The sequence below is a fragment of the Scyliorhinus canicula genome, chromosome 16, assembly GCF_902713615.1.
Source record: "Scyliorhinus canicula chromosome 16, sScyCan1.1, whole genome shotgun sequence".
NCBI lineage: Eukaryota > Metazoa > Chordata > Chondrichthyes > Carcharhiniformes > Scyliorhinidae > Scyliorhinus > Scyliorhinus canicula.
In genome coordinates this window covers 63,007,160-63,027,423 of record NC_052161.1, presented here as the reverse complement: position 1 = coordinate 63,027,423, position 20,264 = coordinate 63,007,160, and the positions used below count along the sequence as shown (strand labels likewise).

Sequence of the window (20,264 nt, the reverse complement as noted above, 5' to 3'; positions counted from 1 at the left end):
GTAAACAACACCCAATGTTGGCTTCCTCGTGATCTTGAAAACTATTAAGCAGTCTGTTTCTGACAGTGAGGGCTCACACACTTAGTCATCTGAGTGTCAAACATCATATCGAACATGTTTCAGGCCACCCACAGTCTTTAATTGTTGAATTTCACTGGGTTGAAGCCCATCTCACAATAATGAAAAGATAAAATAATGCAGCCGAAATGGTGCTGACCTCAGTGTAAATAAATGTCTCCTTTGTCTTGATTTTTTTTTTTTGAATCAACATTATTTTAAATGTATTAGTTCCTAGAAATCAATAATGAAGTATCAACAGAGAATGGTGCCATTTCCACCTTTGTGAAAAGACTAGAGCTCGTAATCAATGAATACCTGTTACAGAGTGGAGAACCATCGTGAATGCTGAGGCTTCCTTGTGGAAGGCTCTCAAGGCTACAGGAATCTTCTATGAGCTGTGAGAAATAGATAGTTTACATAGATTACATAGAACATACAGTGCAGAAGGAGGCCATTCGGCCCATCGAGTCTGCACCGACCCACTTAAGTCCTCACTTCCACCCTATCCCCGTAACCCAACAACCCTGCTGAACTTTTTTGGTTACCAAGGGCAATTTAGCATGGCCAGTCCACCTAACTTGCACGACTTTGGAATTACCTAACAAGCACGTCTTTCAGGACTTATGGGAAGAAACGGGAGCACCCGGAGGAAACCCACGCAGACACGGGGAGAATGTGCAGATTCCGCACAGACAGTGACCCAGCGGGGAATCGAACCTGGGACCCTGGCGCTGTGAAGCAACAATGCTATCCACTTGTGCTACCGTGCTGCCCAAGAGAGTGACTACCCAAGCTGAGATCCTTCACCTGAAAGAGCAGTGCAAAACCTTTCATTCACGCGAAACATATAGCTAATTATGAAGTTAAAGTCAACCATAAACTTAACTATTAAGAGGCAAATAAAATTCATGTAATTTTGGATTAGACTGGAATAGGTCAGGGGAGAACTGCAGACGGACTCCGTGAAAGTGAACAGAGATTTCTGTTAAAAACAAATTACTGCGGATGCTGGAATCTGAAAGCAAAGAGAAAATGCTGGAAAATCTCAGCAGGTCTGGCAGCATCTGTAGGGAGAGAAAAGAGCTAATGTTTCAAGTACAGATGACCTTTGACAGGGGCTGGTTTAGCACACTGGGCTAAATTGCTGGCTTTTAAAGCAGACCAAGGCAGGCCAGCAGCACGGTTCAATTCCCGTACCAGCCTCCCAGAACAGGCGCCGGAATGTGGCGACTAGGGACTTTTCACAGTAACTTCATTGAAGCCTACTCGTGACAATAAGCGATTTTCATTTCATTTTTCATTTTTAAACATTAGCTCTTTTCTCTCCCTATAGATGCTGCCAGACCTGCTGAGATTTTTCAGCATTTTCTCTCAGGGGTTTCTGTTAATAATGCAAACTTCTGCATCAATCATAATCTTATCTGTAGCCCTGTGATACAGCTCATTTTATGAAAGTCCTGCTGTCCACCCTAACACTTATCATAGTGCCCATTGAAGGGAGCTAAGGTACAAGAGGCAATAGGGGATATGTAAGGGCATATGTTATGCTTTATTAGGAGAGGAATTGAACATAAAAGTAAGGATGTTAAGCTTCAGTTATACAGGGCATTGGTGAGACTGCATGACAAATATTATGTTCCCTCTTGTGTCCGGAATTCTGGGGCACCGTAATAAAGTCAGGAGTCGCTGTTGAAATGAAATGAAATGAAAATTGCTTATTGTCACGAGTAGGCTTCAAATGAAGTTACTGTGAAAAGCCCCTAGTCGCCACATTCCAGCGCCTATTCGGGGAGGCTGTTACAGGAATCGAACCGTGCTGCTGGCCTGCTTGGTCTGCTTTCAAAGCCAACGATTTAGCCCTGTGCTAAACAGCCCCATCGGACAGTGATAAGGAGAATTTTTTTCTCCTCACTTTCCCGAGACTTTGGAACTCTCTGCCTCAGAAGGCAGTGGAAGGGCAGAAGTAGGTAGATTTTTGTTGGGCAAGGAAATCAAAGGTTATCGGAGATAGATGGGAATGTGGAACTAAATGCAAGCAGATCAGCAATTATCCTATCGAATGGCAGAGCAGGCTCGTGGGGCCTACTCCTGCTCTTATTTTGTGTGATTGTGTCACCAGGTGTGGGGATTACACCGGAGAGCTAGAAGTTGTGTAATGCAGCACGGGGGCACAGTGGTTAGAACTGCTGCAACACAGCTCCAGGGACCCAGGTTTAATTCTGGCCTCGGGTGACTGGTCGGAGTCTGCACTTTCTACCCACGTTTGCATGGGTTTCCTCCGGGTGCTCTGGTTTCCTCCCACAGTCTAAAGATGTGCAGGTTAGGTGGATTGGCCATGATAAATTTCCCCTCACTGTCCAAAAGGTGGGGGTTCTGGGTGTGGGGTTAGTGTGGAGGCCTGGTCTCAACTAGAGTGCTCTTTCCAAGGGCCGGTGCAGACATGATGGACCGTCTGGCCTCCTTCTGCACTGTAAACTCTATGATTCTATGAAGACCTTAGATGTAGAAAAAGGTGCTTCACTGATGGGGAAAAAAAGAGACAAACATTATTTGTTGGGAGGGTTCGAGCGAAAATATCTTGGTCAATGAAATTAGTTTTGAGAAAGCCTTTAAAGGCAAACAGGAAGCTAAAGAGGCAGAAGAGGTCAGGAAATGGGTTCAAGAAAGTAAAACAAAACCAGTGGAAGAGGCACAGCGATGGTCAAGTACCGGGGGTACAAGAGAACTCTGAAAACTGGAACCAGCCAGAACTGCACAAAGGGAGAAAGGACATTTGAAGTAAAAACAGAAAATGCTGGGGAAGCTCAGCAGGTTTGGCAGCGTCTGTAGAGATAAACAGAGTTAACACTTTGAGTCTACAGAACTGATAAACAAATGTGATCCATCAATGCTAGGAAAGTGGAAAAGTCCAACCAGATTTGGAAGGGATAAGAAAGATGCTCAGAACACAAGGCTGAGGGAGCTGACTTCATCTCGAGCTTAGAGAGCATGAAGGAGATATGATGACGAATGTGGGGATGGTTTCCTCTTGGTCTGTTTTTACCCTGTTTGTTTTTTATTTCAAGGGTTACTCAAAAAGAGGGGTTCTAAGGATTCTTTACAATAGATGTACCTTATTTGTGGTGTTGTTGTTTGAATGCTGAACTGGGTGTCAGCTAATGTTTGTTATTGTAGTATATGGTTCCATTTTATATTTATGGATCATAATGAGTAGGCCAATTAGCATCTATTGTTCCCAAAGGTGCTGCAAGGATCATCTCAACAAATGAAAAAGATTCTCAACCTCTGTACTTCTGAGGCCTCCCTCTCATCATATAAAAATTCTATAGACCTCCGTGAAACAAGCACCCTTTTCCTCAATTAAAGATATATATATATTTTTGTTTAATTTATTTAATGTGAAACTTGTTGTTGCTGGGAACTTGATCGAAGCTCAGGTATCCGTAAGCCGTCAGGCACCTGCCTGACCAGCGAAACTTAGTTCCCGACCATTAGCTGAATCAAAAGGGCGCAGTGCTCAAAATTGTGTTTAAAAATTCATTCGAGGGAGGGATGTAGGTGATGCACAGGGTGTGCTTTCTACACGTTATTTTTATACGGTCCCTGAAAACCTTCCGTCAGACCCCCTGTTGAGAACCCCTGATGTGACTCATCACAAACAGTTTTATTCCACCACGGTTACTGTGACAACCTCACTAGACTCAGCTTGTACGTTCACACCGTCCAACGTGGAAATGTAAGTTAGTAAAGCAGAAGATTGCCAAGTTCTTCCTCCTCTAAATCGGGAGCAGTCAAACACAGTAAAGCACAAATCCTTATATGAAAATGGTTAACAGTCACTCTGGTTAACATTGCCGTTTGGAGGAATCGTACTGATTGCGTGTGAAATTTTCATTCAACCCGACCTGAGCAACCTCACTCTCCTAACAATACTCAGGATCAATTATGTGAATCTAGAATGGAATTTTAATTCTAAGGTTCAGTTCCAATCCAGGCTGACAGGATCTTTCTTCACTGACATGTTTCTGGTAAACAAGTACAAATTGGACCTGGTCCCACAGGACGAAACTGATAGTAGTTTTGAGTGGCTTTTCAGCAAGAGGTGGAAAGCTGATGTTAGAAGTAGAAAAGATTACACAGGTGCAGTAAGAAATGTTTCTCTGGGGTAGGGTCCAGTGTACATTATGGGAGTTCCCCTGCCGCCTCCTGTTCCTCCTCCTACCTCTCACATACACACACACACAAGATAATTGTTAAACATGCACACCTCTTTAATGAGGTTATTATTTGTGTTTTTCCCACAATATTCGTCGCACTTTGTGAAACAGTTGATCCATTGTAGCCAGTGTGGGCAGATCTCTGCAGCTGGTTGACTGGGCACTTGCTCCGGTTCCTGGGGTTGGTGGAAAGAAATGATTCAGGGGTTAGCAGGTGATGAGGAGATCCAGCCAGCCTCCAAAGTGACTCTATCAGCATCTATTGAGCAAACACTCGACTGGAAGCACTGGGACTTCACATAACTGCTGACAGCCCACGTATAAGCACCAGATCTCTGTCAGCTTCCTTCAACTAAAGTGGTCTATAAAAAGCAAGAGTAACGAGGGATAGACAATAAATGCCAGCCTCATTTCTCACATCCTAAGAATGTAAGAAGTAACATCATAATGCTGGAGAGCACATTCATTGTAGAATTCCTGAAGCCTGGAATCCTAGTTGAAGGTCAATTCACCCCAGAGTACTGCCCTGACTGGCGGTATGAAAGTTCACTCTTTTTAGAAAAAGTGATTCTGGCAAATCCTCAGAGAAGTTTTTTGTTATTAATATTTTCTTTTTCTTCTTCACGCAGGAACCAGTCCATATCTCATACTGCTGTGTTACGCTTTGGACATGCAGAGACCCTCCTGCCAGTCCTGACTCTCATGGGGTATTTTAAGGATGATCACCCCTTATTAGCAAATAACTTTAAACAACAAAAACACCGTAAGTTCAAGAGCGGACGGATTTCACCCTTTGCTGCGAACCTCATTCTTGTGCTGTACCGGTTCAATGGAGCGAGGGGCCTCGGAGAGAAGTACAGGCTCCAGTTGTTCCTGAATGAAAGGCCACTGCCATTTCCTCACAGTGGAAATCTTATTGCCGACTACGAGGAAGTAAAGGAGTGCTATCAGCAGCTCATCGAATCGTTGAAATTCAGCAATGTATGTGAGTTTGCCACAAGGGAGGACTTAATTGCCTTAGACCACGATGAATTTTGAACTATCTGTGCGTCTTTTACCTGATGGGCTCCAAGTCACAGGAATTTAGAATTCTCCCCCCTGTTACTTGAAAGATTTCTTCAAGGGTATTTTCTTTTACATATTGTGTAGATGGTGCTGAATGTGCTTTGACAAGACTTGGGACAAATTACTTATTTTAAGATATGACTTTACACAATAGTTTTTGAATGTCACAAACCTCTTCAGTTGCAGTGAACTGACATTCTTTATAAGCAGCATCCTGTGTGTTTCACAATTCATGAGTCCTTAAAGAAGCACTTCAGTTATTGCAAGTTTTGAGTTGTTGCCGTACCTCCCAAAATCAGTAAGCCTAATTGGGCCACTCAGTACCTTTGACAATGAATCAATCAGGTTCTGGTGAAATAAAGGCAGAAATTTGCTGGAAACCCTGCAGGACAGGCAGCATTCTGTTGATAGAAAGGCAGAGTTAACGTTTCTGGTCAATGCCCTTTCATCAGATCTGGAAGATATTAGCGACGAACATCTGATGAAAGGTCATCGATGAAGGATCGGCGATGAACATGTTCTGGAATCTGCCGAATTTTGTTTTTCTGTTAGTTTTTCCAGTGAGTTTGTTCATTGAGGATTAATGTTTTCATTGCCGAAGTTTCACAAAATTATACGGCCAAGTATGTTTCCAAAGTAATTTTAAGTTTACAATGCAACATTTTGTTTGTTGATGTATTTGGGTAATCATTTACTGCATCAGTTGGTTCCCAAGGACTGTAGATGGTCAGTTTGAGCTGTACTGTTAAGACCAATATGTTAAACACTGGATAACGTTTCTCCGAGACTAGTGTGACAAACCTCGTTTGTCTATTTCTCACAACGATTTGGCCCCAAAGATTGCGAAAGCTTGAAGAAGACTTGTAATTCCTTCACACTAATGTAAGTTAGTGTAGCTCATGAGGAAGAGGGATAGAATTCTTTCATATGCTATCTCTTACATAAGGTTTCTACAGGCACATATACTGTATAAATGTAGCTATCACAGTATTCAAAATGTTTCAGCCTCTCATAACATACGTTTACGGGATCAGAGAACAAATCAGACAGGAAGAATGGAAACCAGTATTAATGAATCACAGAAGTTTTACGGCGCAAAAGGAGGCCATTCAGCCATCATATTTGCACCAACTCTCCAAACAAGCATTATGATTTAGTGCCATTCCCCTGCCTTTTCCCTGTACCACTGCACATTGTTTCTGTTCAAATTCTATCCCTGATTTCTATTATGGGTTGATTATAATGGCTGACATAATGTCTCATGATACTCTCATTGACTCTAAGAAAATGGGTAAGGGACTCAACCCCACCTCAACTTCAGCATTGTTCACAACAGCATAATCAGCAACGCTGTCACCAACATTCGTCCAATTTCCTCTGGCACATACATTCTGGTTTTCTGAAGAACCTCAAAGGCAAAAGACGTTAGGTCAGAATTTCCAGAAGCTAATTCACCTGTGAAGGTGCCTGATCACTAAAGTTTGTAAGACAATAGAAATTAAGGATACAGTTTTGTGGATCTGGTACTGAATGTATGGCTGATTTACTGGTGCGGAAAAAAGGAGTTCCAATTCATGGAACACAGGCACAAGGAAGAAACTCTACGACTTGGACAGGCTTCACCTGAACCAACATCATTGCTAAAAAGTTAAATAGAGTTTCAGCAAGGACTTTAAACGAACAAGGAATGGGGAAATGATGGTAAAGGTTCAGCTAGAAATCAGATAGCTTATCGGTGAACAAAAAGAATGGATGAGAGAAAAGCTCAGTGAATAATTGGGGTATAAATCGCAGAATTGCTACGGTGTAGAAGGAGGCCATTTGGCCCATCCTTTCTGCACCAGCTCTCCAAACAAACTTCATGATTTTGTGCCATTCCTCTGCCTTTCCCCCCTACCCCTGCACATTATTTCTATTCAAAAAATAATTTCATGCCCTCGTGAATGCTTCGGTTGAACCTGCCTCCACCACACTTCCAGGCAGTGCATTCCAGACCAAACCACTTGTGTGAAAAAGTTTTTTCTCACGTGACATTTGCTTCTTTTGCAAATCCCTTTACAATTCTCTTGCTCTTGATCGTTTTACAAGCGGGAACGGTTTCTCCCTATCAACTCTGTCCAGCCCCCTCATGATTTTGAGCATCTCTATCAAATCTCCTCTCAGCCTTCTTCTCTCTAAGAAGAACTGTCCAAACCTCTCCAATCGATGTTCAAAACTGAAGTTTCTCATCCTTACGACACTTCTTGTGAACCTCTTCAGCACTCTCTCCAGTGCGTTCACATCCTTCCTATAGTGCGGCACTCAGAACTGTACACAATATTCCAGCTGAGGTCTAACCAGTGCCCTGTGTAACTTTAGTGTCTTGCATGAATTCTGATAATAGTATAAAATCAATAATGTACCTCATGTAAATAATGCAAGATTATTGAAAAATTAGAAAACGTGATAATTTCCAAAAAGGTGAGACAAACACTCAAGAGTGGAGAATGTTAACCACATCAGACTTCCCTACACACATGCACACAGTGTAAGAAGTGAGACAAGCACAGCTAAATCGCTGGCTTTTAAAGCAGACCCAGCAGGCCAGCAGCACGGTTCGATTCCTGTACCAGCCTCCCCGGACAGGCGCCGGAATGTGGCGACTAGGGGATTTTCACAGTAACTTCATTGAAGCCTACTCGTGACAATAAGCAATTTTCATTTTCAAAAGCATTGATTCAGCTGAAAGGATGCAAAGCAGTAACCATTACAGACACCTGGCTACAAGATGGGCGTGCACAAGAGGTAAATATAGTAGACTATAAGATCCTTAGAATTGACAAGAAAATAAGGAACGGAGTAGGAACAGAAATATTACAGCAGTTAAAAGAATGGCTAGACAATGGAAACATGTCGGTTAGTTTTAAGAACCTGCAAAAAATGCCATACTCTAGTGGGAGTCAGAGACAAACCTCCTGACAACAGTGTTGTTATAGCATAATGCATAAATACAGAGATCTAAGAGAATATAGAGCAAGGTGAACTGATTATAATGGGAGAATTTAAGTTTCACAAAGATCGGAGAGTGCAAAAGAGCTCAAATCATAAAAGTAATTGATTTTGAGAGTGAATCCAGGACGGTTTTCATGAAACAAATGTCTGATTTCAACTCACTCAAATTCCATTCACTTAGCGAGTGAACATCAGGCGCATTGTGTTCTAAAACTGGCCAGGGAACAGATAATACTACTTTTTAGTCATGAGAAACAAGCCAAAATTAAAGAATGATCTGACAGTAAAGGAACATCTTGCAAATATATTACCAATAATATGACAGAATTTGGCATTATGTTTGAGAAGGGGCAAGATCACTGTTAAAGTCAGATTTTTTAAAAGACCAACTGTTCTGACTAAGTGGGAGAGTTATTCCCAGTTTGTTGGCAAATATTTAATCATCAATCAACATCATTAAAATATGCTATTTGATCACTATCTCATTGCTCTTTCTGGGATCTCTCTGTGCAAATAGGCTTTCAAGTATTTTGAGGTGCCTTAATATCATGAAATCTGTTTCATAAATGTAAGTGCTTTCTTTGATAAGGCACTGACAAACTACTATGCTTGGCAGGGTAATCAAGAATAAAGGGACAGCATCTTAAAATTAGACGAAGACCGTTCAGGAATGAAGTGAGGATTAAGAGGCCAATTAGCCTATAACGGATTTCTGAAAGTTTTTTTTATTCGTTCATGGGACATAGACGTCGCTGGCTTGGCCAACATTTATAGCCCACCTCTAACTGTTCAAGGGGCCAGTTAAGAGTCACCACATTGCTGTGAGTCCGGAGTCATATGTAGGCCAGACCAGGTAAGGATGGCGGATTTCCTTCCCTAAAGGACATTAGTGAACCAGATGGGCTTTTGTCGACAATCAATAATGGTTTTATGGGTATCATTAGACTTTTAGAGTGGGATTCTCCAGCCTCCCAGCGCGTGTTTCTTGGCAGTGGGATTCTGTTCTCGCCGCTGTCAATGGGAATTCCCACTGAAACCACCTCCCGCCACCGGGAAACCTGCAGGCAAAGGTGCACTACTGGTGGGCCCAGAGAATCCCGCCAGCGAACTCCAGATTGTTATTTGAATTAATTTCACATCTACATCATTGATTTAAAATCCGTGACTCCAGGAGGAATAGGTTTTCCTCAATCCAAACCTCTTGTCATCTTAAAAATCTTATGTAACTCTTTCTATTCCATACTGAACAATCCTAACTTTTCCAACTTCTGCCCATAATTTGAATCATAGAATTCCTACAGTCCAGAAGGAGGCCATTCAGCCCATCACGTCTGCACTGGCCCTTGGAAAGAGTACCCTGCTTAAGCTTAAGCCCACGCCTCCATCCTAACTCCGTAACCCCACCTAACCTTTTTGGACACTATGGGGCAATTTAGCATGGCCAATCCATCTATCCTGCACATCTTTGGACTGTGGGAGAAAACCCAAGCAGACACGGGGAGAAAGTGCAAACACCACGCAGACAGTCAACTGAGGCCGGAATTGATTCCCAGTCCTGGAGCTGTGAGGCTGCAGTGCTAACCAATGTGCCATCTTAGACGAGAGGTTATATCATATAGGGTGCATATGGAGAGGGAGGCAAGGGTGGAACAACAGAGGTTGGTGGATGATATCTTGGAGGTGGACCGCAGGTACATGTGTACCCTACCCCAGAGCTCCTGGCTAGCAGGAAGCTGCAACAGACAGTTTGATCTGTTGTCTACATGGAAGGTGGTGAGACAGTTGCAGTATTCAAGGGGTGGTCTTTTATGAGTATGAGGAGAAGATCAGCCATCTGTTAGCTCATCAACTGAGGTAATCTCCTGGGAGATTCTTCAGGTTTTGGACTCAAGTAATAGCTTGGTTTTGGTCCCAGATAAAATTAATGCTACGTTTAAGACTTTTATAAGCATCTTTATAGGTCGGTGCCCCGGTGGGCGGGCTGGACATATTGACATTTTTAGATGGGGTGGAATTTCAAGTTGGTGGGGGATGAGACACGGGAAGAGCTAGAGACGCTGTTAGGCATGGAGGAAATTTGATCGGGATTGGGCGGATGAAAATGGGTAAAGCTCCTGGGTCTGATGGGATTCTGGTGGAATTCTGCAAGAGGTTTATTGATCAGTTGGCCCCATTGCTGGTAGATATGTTTAATGATCCTTTGTCCCAGAGATCCTGCCTGCTATACTCTCACAGGCCTCTATTTCCCTTCTGTTGAAGAAGGACCAAATGGAGTGTGGTTCATACCGGCCTATCTCGCAGTTAAATGTGGACTGCACGATACTGGTTAAGGTGTTGGCGGTACAACTGGAGCCCGGTCTCCCTGAGGTGATTGTGGAAGGTCAGACCAGCTTTGTTAAGGGCCAGCAAGTGTCAGCCAATGTTTGAAGGCTGTTGAATGTCGTTCGCTCTCCGTCCAAGGGACCTGAGCCAGAGATGAATGTGTTTTAGACGCTGAGAAGGCATTTGACAGGAAGAGTCGAGGTACCTTTCGAAGCTCTGGAGAGGTTCAGTCTAAGGCCAAAATTGGTTTTATGGGTACGGTTGTTGTATAGGGCCTCCTCGGCTAGTGTTTGTACCAATTCCTTGAGTTGGGGTACTTCCATTTGAATAGGGGGACTAGACAGGGGTGTCCAATGTCCCACCTCCTATTTGCATTAGCGATTGAACTGTTAACCATAGCTTTGAGGGCTTCGGGTAAGTGGGAGGGGAGGGGTGGAACATAGGGCGTCCCTATATGATGATCTGTTGCTTTATGTTATGGATCCAGTCCCCACTGTGGGTGATATAATGGAGTTACTGAAGAGCTTTAAATTTTGAAGGAATGAGACACCATGCTTGTAAAATTGAATTTTCAGGGTCAGACAGTTGCTTGGCAGCAATTGAGACTTATTGCGCTGTTCCAATCTGAACAACCCTAACTATTTTTGAAATTACTGGTGGTTAATAAGAAAGTAAGGATAGAAACTTCACAATTACATGGATTTTCATGCCAAGTTATCAGAAATATACTGGTGCGGAGGAATAAAGGAAATCAGCCGACAGTATCTGGATTTCCATGTTTAACTATACTGCGCAGATACCGAAAGTGGCTGTCAGATTTATTTCATATAATGTGGCACTGCTGGCCTCGCCACTATTCATGACACAATATCTGGGTCATTATATTGTTTCCTACAGCTAAAAGTATGAGACGGAATAGTGGCACCAATTCTTTTTTTGGCCCCTTCTCATTTTCTCATTTAATTTCACACCTGCCAGCACATATCACCTTTCACTTTTCAAACACCTCAGCTACCAGGTTGCAATTTGAACTCTTTCCTGACACTCTTCATCCCTGTTCATAACAAAAGGCACTCTCTAGAAACAGAACCATGTCCCCTGGAACTTGGGACATTAGAAGGGATTAACGGGGGGGGGTGAATCCCACCCTTGCCGGCTGCCGAATTCTCTGGCGCCAGGGATTTGGCAGGGGGCGGGACTCGCACCGGTCGGCGGCCGCTGGCAGCAGCGATTCTCCGGCCCGTGATTGCCGACTGGCCGCCCGTTTTCGGCCATTCCCACCAGCGTATATTACACCAGTTATTTGCCGGCGGGACCTGGCTGCGCAAGCGGCCTCCGGGGTCCTCGGGGTGGGGGATCTGGCCCCGGAAGGTGCCCCCACGGTGGCCTGGCCCGCGATCGGCGCCCACCGATCCGCGGGTGGGCCTGTGCCGTGGCGGCACTCAATTCTTCTGTGTTGGCCTCTGTGGGCCTCCACAGTGGCCGATGCGGAGATGAACCCCCCCCCGTGCATGCGCTGGGATGAAGCCAGCACACGCTGGCGCTACTGCGCATGCGCCAACCCGCGCCGGCCGGCAGAGGCCCTTCGGCGCCAGTTGGCATGGCGCCAAGCCCCTTTCCCGCCGGCTGGCGTGGCGCAAACCACTCTGGCACCGGTCTAGCCCCTGAAGGTGCGGAGGGCCCAACGCCGGAGTAGTTCACGCCACTCTTTCGCACCGGAGTTGCCCGCCCCGCAGAATCCCGCCCCAGAGTTAACAGTTACATTTGTGTAGGTTGTTTTGTATCAGAGATTGTGCAGGCTGCCGGCGTTACTGTTTTTCTTATATTAATTCGGGTGATTTGGACCAGCATTTATTGTCAAGTGTAAGTGGCTTGCTAGGCCATTTCAGAACTTGCAAGGCCATTTCAAAGGGCATTTAAGAGTCAACCACATTGCTGATGGGTCTGGAGTCACATGTAGGCCAGATCAGATAGTCAACCAGACAGGTTCATTTTAGATTTTTAACAGATTATTATTGAATTCAAATTTCACCATCTGCCATGGTGGGATTTGAACCCAGGACCCTAGAGCATTAACCTGGATTACTATTCCGGGTACCACTACACTACTGCCTACCATGTGTTCTGCTCCTTCCAAAAGACAAACTGTCACATTCAGGCTGAAGTAAGAATTGAAGATATTGTTAAGAATAATAATGCAGAAGCAAAATAATACAGCAAATAATAGTTGGTGTGTATAATACTTTAAGCTGCCCTGAGCATAATATGCTCGTAGTAATGGGCAGTGTGTCATATGTCCAGCGCTGCTGATGCTGTCCTGGTACAGGTTCACCTCTGATATTCCCAGATGAGAGAAATTGGGATGCATCTCCTAGAACAGAGATGGTTAAAGGGAGATTTAGTAGATGTGCTCAAAATAAAATAATATAATAATCTTTATTGTCACAAGTAGGCTTGCATTAACACTGCAATGAAGTTACTGTGAAAAGCCCCTAGTCAACACATTCCGGCGCCAGTTCGGGTACACAGAGGAAGAATTCCGAATGTCCAATTAACCTAACAGCACAGGACTTGTGGGTGGAAGCCGGAACACCCGGAGGAAACTCCACGCAGACACGGGGAGAACGTGCAGACTCCGCACAGACAGTGACCCAAGCCGGAATCGAACCTGGGACCCTGGAGCTGTGAAGCAATTTTGCTATCCACAATGCTACCGTGCTGCCAAAAATGGACCAAATGGTCTCCAACTGTGCTGTACGATTGTCAGGTCAGGTTGCACAATCACCTGAATGAGCCCAGTGCTGCCAAATAACACAGGGTTGATTTTTCAGCATGGGAACTCTTTGTCCATCTCATTTTCCTTCTGCAACTGGATTTATATATCAAGTGGCTTGGATTTAAGACCATCTCCTTATGACATATATCCATCTGTAAATGTCACATTAATTCAAAACCTCAGAGGCGTGAGGAAATTTCTGATGCATTAACTTGTGTGTATAAGCAAAGGTTCAGGAAAGTGGATGACCACTCCTTTACAGACAATAAAAGCAGCCTTGAAAACAAATTATAATAAACATAACATCTAGATTTGAAGAAACAAATCTCCTCATCCTTCTCAAATAAGAGTGTGATGAACAGTATTAATAACTGCTGTAAACGGTACCTGACCTTTAATACCTTGCCCCTTTAAGATGCTTGGATCCCTGGAGGACTCCGCCTCTGGCTACGCCCCCAGGAAACGGTATATAGGATAAGGCTCCATGTGGGGAGCACACTTCTCTCGGATGCTGTGCAGTTCTCTGTAGATTAAAGCCTTTTGATTACCGACCTCGCTCTCGAGTCATAATTGAGGGTGCCTCAAAGAGGTTTCTGCTCAAACCTCATCTTTTTTAGGGGATTGACCATACTTCTCATCTTCTTTCAGGAACCTATCTGACAGCTACTCATCTTCTCCACACATGCTTGGAGTGGCAGTATTGTATAGCCTACAACTTATCACCATTATTATGGCTGCTCATTCAGGCTCAGACTGCAGAGCATGGACAAGCTTTGAAATTCTGCTTCAATAGGCCACTCTATTGCAGTTCTCCCCCTACAAATCGAGTATCCTTTAATGGGGCCAATTGCACTTTGGATTTCGGATAATTTTGGCTTTCAGATATCGCATAGAAACTGACATTACAAGCGTTGGCTAGCTATAGTTTAAGGGAAATAAAATGGCAGAAAAGTATAAGATCTATCGTATGAATAATAAATAAATGTTCACCACAATAATCACAAGGCAAAAAATGCAGACAAACAACTCGACTTGCCACGCTGAAAATCGAGGAGGTTCAAAAAATGTGTGGTTTCTTGATGTGTCCAGTTTGGGATTTGGAGATAAAAGTAAAAAGTTTTTTCCAAAGAACACCTGGGGTTCTTCTAGGATGTTGGTGAACAAGGTTCAAATAGGTGGAGCAGGAACACTGGGCTCATTTGCAATCTGTTGTGATATTAGAACACTTGATTCTTTTCATGTTGTGTGTATTACGGACCGCACCAAGAAAACAAACATTTTCATAATCTTACGACTTTGGTTGTCTACTATTTGTACGTTTGTTAAGGAGTGGCCTTTTTACTTCATAAAAGACACAATATTGTGGCAGAGTGCATTTATTGCTGTGTTGTACAGAGGTCAGTGCCACACACAATAAAATTGTTTTTTTAACCACTAGTGCTGAAACCTATGTGTGAAGAGGTTTACTGAAATTGGGCCTTTGTTACCTCTAAACTCCTTCCATTGTCTCCAACTTATGACCTGTTGAGGGTTAATGCATGGCTAAGCTTTCACTTTGACAGAGATCAACATTTGTTTATTGCTCCAAAGCTGTTGATGTGTTCCCAACTCAGGGATGGTTCCCTTTTCTCGGTGCGAGTTTCTCACAGGTAGCGAATGGGCATGTGGATTGTCAGAGAGTCATGGGTAGTACAGTACCAAGGTTAGGCTCACAGCTCTTTAGATCACTCAAAGACCATGGGCATGATGTACCAGCCGTGTTCCATCGGAATCAGGACGGGATGAAACCGGTAGATCCCGGGATACCCGATGGTCGGTCTCCCAAGATGTCACAATCTGGATCCCTCCACAATGGGCGGAACTCAAACTCCCATTGTTAATAGAGCTTAAAAGCTCACTTAGCTATGCTGCCACTGGATCCAGCCAGCACCCAGCATCTATCAGCCTTGCCATGGAGAGCCCAGACAGGCGCCATTTGTCACTAGTACCCACAAATGGGGACCAGGCGGGACGGCACTTCGGGGGGGGAACTCCAGGCAGGCAGAGGCTTCCAGGTGATTAGCCTCTGTCCAGGCTGGCACTGCTGGTGCTACCTGGGCACCTTGACACTTCCAGCCTGGCATCCTGACACTGTTGTCCTGGAACTGCCAGACTGGCAGTATACTGCCAGCCCAGCTGGTATTTTGCCCATGGTGGAGATCAGGCCCAAGGGTGCCCTGCCAGTATTTGGTAGGATGCGGGTGGGGAGGCTCGATGAGCCCCAACAGGTGAACTGGGAGGGCGATTGGGGCGCCATTTAAAAGTGATACCCGATCTCTTCCTGCATTGACGAGCTCTGCTCGTCGGAGCTACTCAGTGCAGGAAATGCGGCCTCGATGGGGCGTTCCCCTTTGAGGCCCAAAAAAAACCCAGAGTGATGTTAGATAGCTGGGTCATTCCTGCAATACAAGCCACATGTCTTTTCCTGTTCACACTCCTCGTCCCCTAATATATCCAGGACATTATGCTGCTCTTATGCTGATGTCAGTCAATGTGCATTGCCACTGAACTTGTTGTGTTTGCTTGCTCCTTCAACATTTTTTAAGAATGTATTCAAACAAATCAAGCTGGCTGCTGTATTCTTGAGAGGGATGTTAATTCCCTGTATTTTAATGCAAACTCACAAATTTGCCTCATTTCACCCATTAGCTACAGAGTGAATTAGCCCCAGTGATACAGGTGATAAACAGACATGTGGTAGATGCACCTGTCGTAGGAGGTTGGGCTGAGACATACAGAGTATCGACGCACCCTGGTGCTCATTCACCGAACTCGCAGCTATGGTCAAATACCCCATGCCATACATCAGTGATGCAATGAGGGGGCATGGAGAGTGGATGGGGCTGTGAGGGTGAGGGTTAGAGTACCTAAAACTAGGACCATCTAACCAGCCCGCATCGGCATTTGCCCATCCCATTGGCCACCTCCCATCTGCCTTCGCGCGTGGGAAGACGCGATGCTACACCACCCCTGCCTCCCGGAACGAAAATTGCATGTGACAATTTTACATCAAGACAGGTCTGCCTGACTCGAATTACCTGCATCCATCGTGAAAATCCAGCCATATGTTACCTCGTGAAATCATCCAACGTAAAGTTCTTGCACCTCTGACTGCTGGAATTTTTCTGTCCTCACTGTGATGTCAATAGGCGAATAGTGTGAAAGATAGCTTGATCCAATGGACCATGATCTCACTGCACAAAGCAGAACAGGTCATGAGGAGGGAAGGAGAGGGGATGTCTTCCTGAAGTAGGGCTTAATTGTGGTTTGCACCATGATTGAGAAAGCTTTACTCTGTAGTGAGCACGGTATCGCTCCCATGCTAGTGCTATTGAGTCATTAGAATATGATAATTATTCCATTCCATGTAAGAAGATAATTTGCCTTGTTGAATGTAAAAGATGCAACCTTAAACAATGAGTAAAATGGATGCAAATACTTCCATGCTTTAGGTCATATTACTGGAATTCCAAATGAGCCCAAGGTACATGTTTGCAGATATAAACTTTATTGGTTTGCATTTAGCAACCTGTGGGGGGAAACTCTTTAAGTGGGGGAAGTGTAACCTAAGTGAGATAAGAGGCCATAGTTAATCAAGTCAGGAAAGTAGATTAGGTTAACTGTCATTCAGTATGCTGGGGTGAAAAATTCATACCATCACAAGTATTTATTTATTTGTTTTCTAAAGAACAATTTTAATTATGTTGTATTATATTTCATGTATTAATTTGAAAATTGAAGTTTTACTTGTTAACACGCTAGATCTTTGCAACACACCTTAACGCCTGATGCAAAATGAATACAATTCCTTCTTACATAACAGCACACTGTAACATAACCCACCTGTAACATATTGACCCTACCTATATCATACATTTAGGAAGGCGGTTTTCTATAAAGTCAGTGTGGACTTGGTTTTAGTTTAGCACTCCACACCAAATAAAATCTCTTGAAAAAAGGCTACGGGGTGACTTTATAGAGGTCAGTAAAATTGTGAAAGGTTTTGACAGACTGGATACAGAGAGAACGTTTCCTCTTGTGGGGACGAGAGTAACCAGAGGCCATCAACATCAGATACTCACCAAGGCAATTTCAAAGAAACTTCTTTGCCCAAAGAGTGGCGAGAATGTGGAGCTGGCTACCAAGGGCAGTGGTTGAAGGGAATACTATAGATGCACTTAAGAGGGTAACTAGACAAGCCTATGAGGGAAAAATGAATAGAGGGTTACGATAGTAGATTTAGATGAGATGAAAGGAGACTTGAGTGGATCATAGACTCCAACTTGGACTAGATGGGCTGAATACTGTTTCTGTGCCATTATGTTATGTAATTCTACATCGATACTTTGAGTTATACACGCTATATTTTTAAATGATGGTTTCCTTGCACTCTAAAAATCTGCTCCCTCGACTTCCAGTGGCGGCTATGAGGGAGTAAGTCGTGCATTTGGTGGTTCCCGCTCTGGCCGGACTTTTGGACCTTTCCCCCAGACGTTTTTGCATTTTTGAGTGCTGGCTTTGAAGGCAAAGTCAATCTGGCACTGGTTCCACACATTGGTGTGTGGAACGAAGAACCCCAAGGGATTGAAAAGGAAGAAATAAGAAGACAAGCAAGGGCTGAGTGGAGGTTGCGGCAGAAGACAAAATGGCTGATGTTCGGACCCCTGCTGTGACGGCCCAACCATCAACGGCGGAGTTAATGCGGGTCATTCAAGAGGGCTTCGCTAGGCAGAAACTGGACTGTCTTGATCCGATAAAGGAATCGATTGATTGGCTGGAGCGCAGGCTGGATGCCCAGGATCAGACGATTCAAAGCTGGAGAAAGCGCAGGAGGACCAGGAGGAGGTGGGGATGCTGAGGAATCAGCAAAAAAATGCTACTGGAGAAGGTAGAAGGCTTGGAGAATATAATTCGGCGGCAGAACTTAAGAATTGTCGGTCTCCCTGAGGGGGCTGATGCTGGCGCATTTGTGGCGAGTATGTTTCAGAAGCTTTTGAGGGAGGGGGCTTTTCCCCGACCGCTGAAGGTGGACAGGGCGTACAGAGCACTGGCGAGGAAGCCGCGGCCGTGGGACCCCCCCAAGGGCGATGGCGGTCCAGTTCCTGGACATGGAGTGTGCTCTCCAGTGGGCCAAGCGTATGCGGAGCTGCAAATGGGACAACAGCACTTTGCGTGTTTACCAGGATCTGAGCATGGAGGTGGCTGGAAGGAGGGCAGGCTTTAACCACGTTAAGGCAATCCTGTTCAAGAAGTGGGTGAAATTTGGACTATTATATCCGGCGTGTCTTTGGGTTACGCACGAGGACCAGCACCATTATTTTGAGTCGCCCGAAGACACAATGGGCTTTGCCAAGAGGAAAGGACTGGTGCTGAACTGAGAACTTTTTGTTTGAAGTTGTAACTTTTTGAGTGATGTTTATATGTTTCTATGGTGTTTCTCTTCTGTATTTGAGTTTGGTTGAAGAAGGGGAAAGTAAAAGTTATTCGGTCTCTGCGGGTTTTTGGTGTTTTCATGGGGGTGGCTGGTGGGGCTTTTTACTTTGTATTACTTTGATTTACACTATGGGGGGGGGGTTTCTGTGTGTTTTTCTTTTTGGGTTGTCTCTTATGTTAATTGGGCAATTGTTTGGGGTCGGTTTGATGAGGGAAGTGGTTTAAATGGGCGGGGGGAGGAGAGTGAGGGAACAATAGGCGGGAGACTTCTTGGCGCCAGAGATAAGGGCCACCAGGCTGGGTGAGCTAATCTACGGAAGCAAAGGGTGGGGGGGGGGGGGGGGTGGGTGCATATGATTAATCTATGGCAGGGGTTAGGTTACAAAGTGTTGTTGCTGGGGGTAGTTACTCTGCTGACGAGGGAGGGACTTGGGTTTCGGGACAGAGAGGAGGTCGGTGGTGGGGGCTGCCAGGAAGCGGGCCGATGGCGGCGCGATGCATGGGCTGACAGCAGGCCCAGGAAAGGGGATGGTTGATCGGCGGAGGGGGGAGGCACAGTGCCCCCCAACTAAGCTGATCACCTGGAATGTTGTTGAACGGGCCGGTGAAGAGGGCACATGTGTTCACGCATCTGAGGGCTCTGAAGGTGGACGTGGTAATGTTGCAGGAGACACACCTGAAAGTGGCGGATCAAGTCACGCTATGGAAGGGTCAGATCTTTCATTCGGGGCTGGACACCAAGACTAGAGGGATTGTCATTTTGAAAAACAAGCGGAATTTCAGGAGGACGGTATAGTCTCGGACGGGGGGGGGGTGTTATGTCATGGTTAGCGATAAGCTGAAAGGGAGGAAGGTAGTCTTGGTTAATGTGTATGCGCCAAATTGGGATGACATGGAATTTATAAAGAGGTTGCTGGGGAAGATACCTGACTTGGACTCGCACAAGCTGGTTATGGGAGGGAATTTTAATACAGTCATCAACCCCGGCCTGGACCAGTCGTGTTCAAAAACAGGGAGGGTGCCAGCAATGGCAAAATAACTGATGGGGTTCATGGGGGGGGATTCGACCCATGGAGGTTAAGGTATCTGATGGGGGAAGGAGTTTTCTTTTTATTAGCATGTTCACAAGGTTTTTTCCTGGATAGACTTTTTCATTTTGAGCAGGGATTTACAGGCGGGTGTGGTGGACACGGTGTATTCGGCCATCACTATTCCAGATCATGCCCCACACTGGGTGGAACTGCAGGTTAGTGAGGAGAGCTTCCAGCGCCCGCAATGGAGGTTGGATGTGGTGTTGTTGGCGGACGAGGCGGTGTGCAAGAGGCTGAGGAAGTGTATGCAGAATTACCTGCAGGTTAATG

The 20,264-nt window shown here is 45.0% G+C and overlaps 1 protein-coding gene across 4 annotated transcripts in view; it reads left to right on the top strand.

Moving 5' to 3' along the window:
• The window catches only part of minpp1b (multiple inositol-polyphosphate phosphatase 1b), a 108,356-nt gene that overhangs the window by 81,504 nt on the left and 6,588 nt on the right, over positions 1–20,264 (top strand). The window contains exons 4-5 of one of the 4 annotated variants that reach the window (XM_038773816.1): positions 4,907–5,258; positions 14,080–14,868. In XM_038773816.1, the coding sequence (XP_038629744.1) occupies positions 4,907–5,258; positions 14,080–14,091 (364 nt within the window). In that variant the 3' untranslated portion in view covers positions 14,092–14,868. Of the gene's footprint in view, positions 1–4,906; positions 5,263–14,079; positions 14,869–20,264 lie in introns of those variants that run through there. The other 3 variants (XM_038773817.1, XM_038773814.1, XM_038773815.1) reach the window with 3 other exon arrangements.